Consider the following 10,259-nt stretch of genomic DNA (forward strand, 5'->3'; position numbering starts at 1 on the left):
CAGTGCACTCCCCGCCCCCCCGGTAACTCCCCGCCCCCCCGGTGCACTCCCCGTGCCCCCGGTGACTCCCTGGCACCCCGGTGACTCCCTGGCACCCGGTGATTCCCTGTGCCCCCGGTGACTCCCTGGCACCCAGTGACTCCCTGGCACCCCAGTAACTCCCCGTGCCCCCAGTGACTCCCTGGCACCCGGTGACTCCCCGTGACCCCGGTGACTCCCTGGCACCCGGTGACTCCCCGTGCCCCCGGTGACTCCCTGGCACCCGGTGACTCCCCGTGCCCCCGGTGACTCCCTGGCAGACCCAGTGACTCCCTGGCACCCGGTGACTCCCCGTGCCCCCGGTGACTCCCCGTGCCCCCAGTGACTCCCTGGCACCCGGTGACTCCCCGTGCCCCCGGTGACTCCCCGTGCCCCCAGTGACTCCCTGGCACCCCCGGTGACTCCCTGGCACCCGGTGCACTCCCCGTGCCCCTAGTGACTCCCTGGCACCCAGTGACTCCCCGTGCCCCCGGTGCACTCCCCGTGCCCCCGGTGACTCCCTGGCACCCCGGTGCACTCCCTGGCACCCCGGTGACTCCCTGGCACCCGGTGCACTCCCCGTGCCCCCGGTGACTCCCTGGCATGCCCCGTGACTCCCTGGCACCCGGTGATTCCCCGTGCCCCCAGTGACTCCCTGGCACCTGGTGCACTCCCCGTGACCCCGGTGACTCCCTGGCACCCCGGTGCACTCCCTGGCACCCCCGTGATTCCCTGGCACCCCGGTGCACTCCCTGGCACCCCGGTGACTCCCTGGCACCCGGTGCACTCCCCGTGCCCCCGGTGATTCCCTGGCAGCCGGTGACTCCCCACCCCCCCGGTGACTCCCTGGCACCCAGTGACTCCCCGTGCCCCCGGTGACTCCCGGTGCCCCCGGTGACTCCCTGGCACCTGGTGCACTCCCGGTGCCCCCGGTGACTCCCTGGCACCCCCGGTGACTCCCTGGCACCCCCGGTGACTCCCCGTGCCCCCGGTGACTCGGCTGCTCCCGCAGTACCTGAACATGCTGCGGACGTGCGAGGGCTACAACGAGATCACCTTCCCGCACTGCTCGTGCGACTCGCGGCGCAAGGGCCACGTCATCTCGGCCATCAGCATCCGCCACTTCAAACTGCACGCCTGCACCGAGGAGGGCCAGCTCGAGGTACTCCCTGCCACCCCCGGGTCATCTCCGAGCCCACAGCCCTGCACCTGTGCCCTTCCCAAATCCCTGGGGTCACCCCAAATCCCTGGGGCTGTCCCTGAGCTCACACCTGGGTTTTACACCATCACCCTGTTCCCAAATCCCTGGGGTCACCCCAAATCCCTGGGGTTGTCCCCGAGTCCACAGCTTGGGTTTTACACCATCACTGTGTTCCCAAATCCCTGGGGTCACCCCAAATCTCTGGGATTGTCCCTGAGCTCACAGCCTGGGTTTTACACTGTCGCTGTGTTCCCAAATCCCTGGGGCTGTCCCCAAACTCACACCCTGGGTTTTACAGCATCACCCTGTTCCCAAATCCCTGGGGTCACCCCAAATCTCTGGGATTGTCCCTGAGCTAACAGCCTGGGTTTTATACCATCACCCTGTTCCCAAATCCCTGGGGTCACCCCAAATCCCTGGGGTTGTCCCCAAGCTCACAGCCTGGATTTTACACCATCACTGTGTTCCCAAATCTCTGGGGTTGTCCCCAAGCTCACAGCCTGGGTTTTACACCATCACCATGTTCCCAAATCCCTGGGATTGTCACCCCAGCTCCCTGGGGCTGTCCCCAAGCTCACAGCCTGGGTTTTACACCATCACCGTGTTCCCAGATTCCTGGGACTGTCACCCCAAATCCCTGGGGTTGTCCCTGAGCTCACACCTGGGTTTTACACCATCACTGTGTTCCCAAATCCCTGGGACTGTCACCCCAGCTCTCTGGGATTGTCCCTGAGCTCACACCCTGGGTTTTACACTGTCGCTGTGTTCCCAAATCCCTGGGGCTGTCCCCAAACTCACACCCTGGGTTTTACAGCATCACCCTGTTCCCAAATCCCTGGGACTGTCACCCCAAATCCCTGGGGTTGTCCCTGAGCTCACAGCCTGGGTTTTACACCATCACTGTGTTCCCAGATTCCTGGAACTGTCACCCCAGCTCCCTGGGGTTGTCCCTGAGCTCACAGCCTGGGTTTTACACCATCACTGTGTTCCCAGATTCCTGGGACTGTCACCCCAGCTCCCTGGGGTTGTCCCTGAGCTCACAGCCTGGGTTTTACACCATCACCCTGTTCCCAAATCCCTGGGGTCACCCCAAATCCCTGGGGTTGTCCCTGAGCTCACAGCCTGGGTTTTACACCATCACCCTGTTCCCAAATCCCTGGGGTCACCCCAAATCCCTGGGGTTGTCCCCAAGCTCACAGCCTGGATTTTACACCATCACTGTGTTCCCAAATCCCTGGAATTGTCCCCAAGCTCACAGCCTGGGTTTTACACCATCACCATGTTCCCAAATCCCTGGAATTGTCCCCAAACTCACACCCTGGGTTTTACACCATCACTGTGTTCCCAAATCCCTGGGATTGTCACCCCAAATCCCTGGGGTTGTCCCCGAGTCCACAGCTTGGGTTTTACACCATCACTGTGTTCCCAAATCCCTGGGATTGTCACCCCAAATCCCTGGAATTGTCCCCAAGCTCACAGCCTGGGTTTTACACCATCACCATGTTCCCAAATCCCTGGGATTGTCACCCCAGCTCCCTAGGGTTGTCCCCAAGCTCACAGCCTGGGTTTTACATCATCACTGTGTTCCCAAATCCCTGGGATTGTCCCTGAGCTCACAGCCTGGTTTTTACACCATCACCCTGTTCCCAAATCTTTGGGGTTGTCCCCAAACTCACAGCCTGGGTTTTACACCCACACCATCACTGTGTTCCCAAATCCCTGGGATTGTCACCCCAGCTCCCTGGGGCTGTCCCCAAGCTCACAGCCTGGGTTTTACACCATCACTGTGTTCCCAAATCTCTGGGGTTGTCCCCAAGCTCACAGCCTGGGTTTTACACCATCACCATGTTCCCAAATCCCTGGGATTGTCACCCCAGCTCCCTGGGGCTGTCCCCGAGCTCACACCCTGGGTTTTAAACCATCACCATGTTCCCAAATCCCTGGAATTGTCCCCGAGCTCACAGCCTGGTTTTTACACCATCACCATATTCCCAAATCCCTGGGGTCACCCCCAAATCCCTGGGGATCATCCCCAACCCCACACCTTTGGATTTGCCCCTGGACTGTGTTCCCAAATCCCTGGTGGTTGTGCTGGGATCATCCCTGGCACCCCTGGGATTACCCTTGACTTCACACCTTGCTTTGCACCTGGACTGTGTTCCTAAATCCCTGGGGATCCTCCCAATTCCCTGGAATTTACTGCAGGCTCATCACTGACCTCACACCTTTGGATTTGCAACTCCCTGGGATCTCCCCAAGCTCCCTGCTGGGATTTGGGAAGCTCAGAAATCCTCCCTGTGCTAAACCTGGGACAAATCCTCCTTTTCCCTCACCCCCTGAACCACCCTGATCCTGGGGGCTCCCCTGCCCGGGATCCTGGCTGAGCTGGGTTTGGGAATTCTGCAGAACCAGGTGATTGCCTTCGAGTGGGAGGAGATGCAGCGCTGGGACACGGACGAGGAGGGCATGGCCTTCTGCTTCGAGTACGCGCGCGCCGAGAAGAAACCGCGCTGGGTCAAGATCTTCACCCCCTACGTGAGTGTCCCTGGCCCAGTCCTGCCCGGAATTCCCTCAAATCCCGCCCGGAATTCCCTCAAATCCCACTCAGAATTCCCTCAAACCCCACCTGGAATTCCCTTAAATCCCGCCCAGAATTCCCTTAAATCCTACCCAGAATTCCCTCAAACCCTGCCCAGAATTCCCTCAAACCGCGCCCAGAATTCCCTCAAACCCCACCCAGAATTCCCTCAAACCCCACCTGGAATTCCCTTAAATCCCGCCCAGAATTCCCTCAAACCCTGCCCAGAATTCCCTCAAACCCCGCCCAGAATTCCCTCAAATCCCACTCAGAATTCCCTCAAACCCCATCCGGAATTCCCTCAAACCCCACCCAGAATTCCCTCAAATCCCACCCGGAATTCCCTTAAATCCCGCCCAGAATTCCCTCAAACCCCGCCCAGAATTCCCTCAAATCCCACTTGGAATTCCCTCAAACCCCGCTTGGAATTCCCTCAAACCATGCCCGTAATTCCCTCAAACCATGCCCGTAATTCCCTCAAACCCTGCCCAGAATTCCCTCAAACCCCACTTGGAATTCTCTCAAACCCCACCCAGAATTCCCTCAAACCCCACCCGGAATCCCCTCAAACCCTGCCCAGAATTCCCTCAAACCCCGCCCAGAATTCTCTCCAACCCCACTTGGAATGCCCTCAAATCCCGCCCGGAATCCCCTCAAACCCTGCCCAGAATTCCCTCAAATCCCGCCCGGAATCCCCTCAAACCCTGCCCAGAATTCCCTCAAACCCCGCTTGGAATTCCCTCAAACCCCGCCCGGAATTCCCTCAAACCCCGCCCGGAATTCTCTCAAACCCCACCCAGAATTCCCTCAAATCCCACCTGGAATTCCCTTGGGAATGGGATGTGTGTGTCCCAATCCCGCCCGGAATGCCCTCCAGTCCTGCCCAGAATTCCCTCAAATCCCGCCCAGAATTCCCTCAAATCCCACCCAGAATTCCCTCAAATCCCACCCCAAATTCCCTCAAACCCTGCCTGGAATTGCCTCAAATCTCACCCAGAATTGCCTCAAACCCTGCCTGGAATTTCCTTGGGAATGGGATTGTGAGTGTCCCAATCCTGCCCGGAATTCCCTCAAACACTGCCTGGAATTCCCTCAAATCCCCTCAGGGAATTCCCTTGGGAATGGGATGTGTGAGTGTCCCAGTCCCACCTGGAATTACCTCAAATCCCACCCGGAATTCCCTCGAGAAGGGGATCGTGATTGTCCCAATCCCACCCAGATTCCCTTGGGAATGAGATGTGTGAGTGCCTCACATCCTGCCCAGAATTCCCTCAAATCCCACCTGGAATTCCCTCGGGAACAGGGAAAGCTGAGAAAGGGGGGAAGGAGAGGCTGATCCTGGGAGAGGCTGGTTCTTCTCTGGAGCTCCTGGCTCCTCCTGGGATCTCTCTGGAACCCCTCTGGAGCTGCTGGATCCAGGAGCTGCTGGCTCCTGCTTGGAATTCCTGGTTCCTACCTGAAGCTCCTGGTTCCACTCTGAAATTCCTCCTGAGCTCCTGCTTTTTTCCCTGGAGCTCTTGGGAGCTCCTGGTTCCTCCCTGGAGCTGATGGATCCAGAAGTTCCAAACAAGAACCAGGAGCTCCTGGCTTTTTCCTGGAATTCCTGGCTCCAGTCTGGAGCTGCTGGATCCTTCCTGGAGCCTCTGGCTTTTCCCTGGAGCTCCTGGTTCCTCCCTGGAGCTGCTGGATCCAGAACCTCCAAACAGGACCCGGGAGCTCCTGGCTCCTGCCCAGAACTCCCAGCTCCCCTCTGCATCTCCTGGGTTTTCCCTGGATTTTCCCTGACTCCCATTTTTCCCTGGCAGTTCAATTACATGCACGAGTGCTTCGAGCGAGTGTTCTGCGAGCTCAAGTGGAGGAAGGAGGTGAGAATTCCAAACTTTTCCCTTTCCCAGGTGGCTTTCAGTGGGAAATGCTTCTCCTGGTCCATAATTCCCACAGGGAATGATTGGATAATCCCAGGATGGGGAAAAGCAGGGGAGGAGCTCTGGAAGTGGGGAAGGTTTCATGGAGCAGCTGGAAAAAGGAGCTGGGAATGACCTGGGATAAATCTGGGAAAAGGATGTGGGAATGGCCAGGATAAGTCTGGGATAAAAGGAGGTGGGAATGGCCAGGATAAATCTGGGAAGAGTCTTCCTTCTCCATCCCATTTCCCTCCTCCTCCTATTTTAAGGAGAATTTTAAATTGGAATTGGAATTGCAATTGGAATTTAAATTGGGGATGGAATTGGGATTGAGATTGGATTTGGGATTGGGATTGGCATTGGAATTGGAATTGAAATTGGGATTGGGATTAGAATTGGAATTGAAATTGGGATTGGCAATGGGATTAGAATTGGAATTGAAATTACAGTTGGGATTGGATTTAGGATTGGAATTAGCATTAGAATTGGGATTAGAATTGGAATTTAAATTGGGATTGGCATTGGCATTGGAATTGAAATTACAATTGGAATTTAAGTTGGGATTGGGATTGGCATTGGCATTGGCATTGGAATTGGGATTAGAATTGGAATTTGAATTGGGATTGGCATTGGCATTGGAATTGGGATTAGAATTGGAATTTAAATTGGGATTGGGATTGGGATTGGGATCAGGATTGGCACTGGGATTGGGATTGGGGCACTCCAGGTGAGTTGAAGCCCTGGCTGGGATCTGAGCCATTCCCAGCACTCCCAGCCTCTCCTCAATCCCCCTTTCCCAGTGGGAATCCCGGGGTTCTTCACCTTGTCCCCCTTTCCTTCTTTTCCAGAACCTTTTCCAGCTGGTCAGGTCACAGCAAAGGGACGCGGCCACTTAACCCCGGCAGCTTCCCCAGGACCCCCCAAAAATCCCTTATTGTATTAAAGCCCCCCCAAACTAAATCTCATTAATTCCAAATCCATTCGTGCCCGTCATCTTTATGGAATTCCAGAGGAAAAACAAAAAAAAAAAAACAAAATAACCAACTGGGAAAAGCCACCTGAGGGGCTCCTTTTTCCCACTCAGATCCAGCTCCAGGCTGGGAATTTTGGGATTTTTTTGTTTTATTTTTTTTTTTTTTTACAACTGGAATTAGGAAGTTGTTGTTTCTGCTGGGTCAGATGTGGAAAAATAGGGGGGGAAAAAAGCAGGAAAAAAAGCCCTGGGAATGTTCCATTCCTGCCTGGGCATCTGGGAGAATAATTCCTTAAAAATCCCACGGGGTGGCAGCAGCTCTTTAAAGGGGTTTTCCACCTGTTTCTCCTCCCAATCCGTTTTTTTTAATCACTACAGATTTAAAAAACCAGAAAAAACATCCAAAAGGAGTAAAATTCCAAGGAAATGCCTCTCCTGGAACAAAAATCCTGCTCCTGGATTTGTATTCCTGCTTTTTGGGGTGTTTTCCCAGGGATTTGGGTGTGCCTGGCTCCTGGGGATGGGATCTGGGAGATTCCCAGGGCTGCCCCTGGATGGGGATGAGCAGCTCCATGAGGAAAAATCACCTGGAAAAGCCAATTTTCCCTATTTTTGAGTGGGATTTTTCCCTGGATTCAGTGGCTGGGCAGCTCCTAGGAGGGAAAAATAACCTGAAAAAGCCTTTTTTCCCTATTTTTGAGCACTTTTTATCCATGACTTGGGTGTCCAAGCAGGAAAAATAACCTGGAAAAAACCATTTTCCCTCATTTTGAGCAGGATTTTTCCATAGTTCTGGAGGAAAAGTAAGGTGGAAAATTGATTTCCCCTGGTTTTGAACAGGATTTTTCCATAGATCCAGTGGCTGGGATGTTCCCAGGAGGGAAAAATGAGCTGGAAAAGCCTTTTTATCCCTGGTTTGGAGCAGGAATTTCCCATGTCTTGGGTGGACAAGCAGCTGCCAGAGGGAAAAACCTTCTGGAAAAGACGTTTTCCCAAATTTGAGTGGATCTTTGCCATGGTTTGGGAGGAAAAATAAGGTGGAAAAGCCATTTTTCCTTGGTTTTGAGCAGGATTTCTCCATGGTCCAGGAGGCCCAACAGCTTCCTGCAGGAAAAATCACCTGGAAAAACCATTTTTCCTGGATTTGAGTGCAATTTTTCCATGGTTTGGGAGGAAAAATAAGGTGGAAAAGCCATTTTTCCTTGGTTTTGAGCAGGATTTTTCTGTGGATCCGGCAGCTGAGCAATTCCCAGAAGGAAAAATTTTGGAAAAGCTGTTTTTTCCTGGTTTTGAGTGGGATTTTTCCATGTTTTGGGAGGGAAAAAGCACCTGGAAAAGCTGGTTTTGGGCTGGCCTGGAGCTGGTTCTGCCAGGGTTTGGGGTGGATTTGGGAATGTTTGGAACCAAACCCAGCAGGAGCATCCTGGCCTCGTTCCCGACCTCTGGAATGTGCCAGAACTGCTCCAAAGTGGGATTTCCCCCCAAATTCCCTTTTTTGGGAAGGGTTTTCCTCACTCCTCCCCCTGGAGCCGGGATGGGGGAGATTTTTTTGAGGGGGGAAATCCCAAATCCTCGGCTCTGGAGCAGCCAAGAGCCGGGAATTAATTCCATTAATTGGATCCCTGTAATTAATTGGATTTCCGTTGTCCTCGGGAGCCCCGAGCTGTGGAAAACCCAGGAATGGGGGAGGGAAACTGGGAGAGGTTTGGGATACCCAAAATCCCCCCTAAAATCTCCTTCAGCACCTCCAATTTGGGTAAAATCCCAGGAAAAGTTGAATTTTGATCCCAATTTTCCCGCTAGCCCCAAATTCTGACGGATCAAAGGCAAAAAAAAAAACCCAAAAAGGGAGAAATTGGTCAAAAAAATACAAAACCAAACCCCTGCCCCCCCTCTTGTCCCATTTTCCCTCTTCCAGCTGCTCCCATTCCTTGGGTTCCAGGTGGGGAAAAGCCCCTTTAGTGTAATTAATTGTAACATATTCTTTTAAATAAATTGATTTATTGAGGAAATTCCGGAGGGCCGTGGCCGTGCTCCTTCCCCTGGGGGGGCTCCCGTGTCCCCCCAAAATCTGGGAGGATCCAGGGATGGTTTCAAACTTCTGGACTTTGGGAATTTGGTGGGTTTTTAGGTGGGTTTTTTTTTTGTTGTTGTTGTTTTCGTTTTGTTTTTATTTCGACAGAAAAACCAAAAAAAAAGAAAAGAGAGAGAAAAAAAAGTCAATTCTGAAAGGAACTGCAATAAATAGCAAATAAATAAAGCCTTGAGCCCAGGGGGCTTCACTGCCCCTCCCCCAAACCCCCCCCACCCCCCAAAATCAACCCAGCAGGACCCAAACCCCCCCAAAATGGGGGGGACACGGAGGGGGCCCCGCGCCCCCCCCCCCCTTATGTACAGCGGGGACGGGGGTGAACGGGGGGGGGGCACTGGTTTGGGGGTGCTGGGGGCACTGGGGAGGGGGCTTGGGGGGGCTGGGGGAGCCTTGACCCCATTTGGGGGGGCCCTGACCCAGTTTGGGGGGCTGGGGTGGCACCGACCCCACCTGGGGGGGAATTGTCCCAGTTTGGGGGTGCTGGGGGCACTGGTTTGGGGGGCACTGGCCCAGTTTGGGGCACTGGTTTGGGGGTGTTGGGGTTTGGGGGGCTCCGGGCTGGACACGGCCCCAGTTTGGCTGGTGGGGGCCGGCACCCCCCGGATTTGGGATTTGGGATCATTTGGGGTTTGGGATTTGGGGCTGGGCAGGGCCGGAGCTGCGTGTCCGTGTGTCCGTGTGTCCGTGTGGGTGGCCGTGTCCCTGTCCCCGATCTGGCTGCTCCTGGTGTCCCCCAGTGTCCCCTGGATTTGGCTGGTTTGGAGTTCCCAGGAATTCCCGGGATCGGCCGCTCCGTGTCCATCTGGCTCCTGGTGGGAACGTCCCAAAAAGTGGGGACATCCCAAAAAGTGGGGACGTCCCAAAAAGTGGGGACATCTCAGAATGGGGACATCCCGGAGTGGGGACATCCTGGGGTCAGGGCATTCCGGTGCTGAAGTGTCCCACGGGGCATTCCGGGATGGGATCATCCCAACGTTGGAGCATCCGATGGAACGTTCTGGTGTCGGAACATTCCGGTCCTGGATCCCTCTGACCTTGGAGCATCCCAGTAATGGAACATTCTGGATTGGAGCATCCTGGTGTGGGACCATCCCAGGGCTGGAGCATCTTGCTCTGGGATCCTCTGCTCTGGGATTTCCCGCTCTGGGATCTCCTGCTGTGGGATCATCCTGCTCTGGGATCCTCTGCTCTGGGATTTCCCACTCTGGGATCTCCTGCTGTGGGATCATCCTGCTCTGGGATCCTCTGCTCTGGGATTTCCCACTCTGGGATCTCCTGCTGTGGGATCATCCTGCTCTGGGATCCTCTGCTCTGGGATTTCCCACTCTGGGATTTCCCGCTCTGGGATCTCCTGCTCTGGGATCCTCCTGCTCTGGGATCCTCCTGCTCTGGGATCTCCTGCTCTGGGATCTCCTGCTCTGGGATTGTCCCAGTATCAGAGCATCTCCGTGGTGGAACATTCCGGTATCGGAGCATCCTGGTCCCAGTGTCAG

The 10,259-nt window shown here is 55.0% G+C and overlaps 1 protein-coding gene across 5 annotated transcripts in view; it reads left to right on the forward strand.

The window, feature by feature from the left end:
* Positions 1-8,686, forward strand: part of SNX27 (sorting nexin 27) — a 31,857-nt gene extending 23,171 nt beyond the window's left edge. For all 5 annotated transcript variants that reach the window (XM_059870923.1, XM_059870920.1, XM_059870922.1 and 2 more), the window contains 4 exons: positions 1,031-1,180; positions 3,626-3,754; positions 5,603-5,662; positions 6,550-8,686. In XM_059870923.1, coding sequence (XP_059726906.1) covers positions 1,031-1,180; positions 3,626-3,754; positions 5,603-5,662; positions 6,550-6,597 — 387 coding nt within the window. In that variant the 3' untranslated portion in view covers positions 6,598-8,686. The remainder of the gene's footprint in view (positions 1-1,030; positions 1,181-3,625; positions 3,755-5,602; positions 5,663-6,549) is intronic.
* The last annotated feature ends 1,573 nt before the right edge of the window (positions 8,687-10,259 follow it).

The sequence above is a fragment of the Haemorhous mexicanus genome, chromosome 31, assembly GCF_027477595.1.
Source record: "Haemorhous mexicanus isolate bHaeMex1 chromosome 31, bHaeMex1.pri, whole genome shotgun sequence".
Classification (NCBI taxonomy): Eukaryota; Metazoa; Chordata; class Aves; order Passeriformes; family Fringillidae; genus Haemorhous; species Haemorhous mexicanus.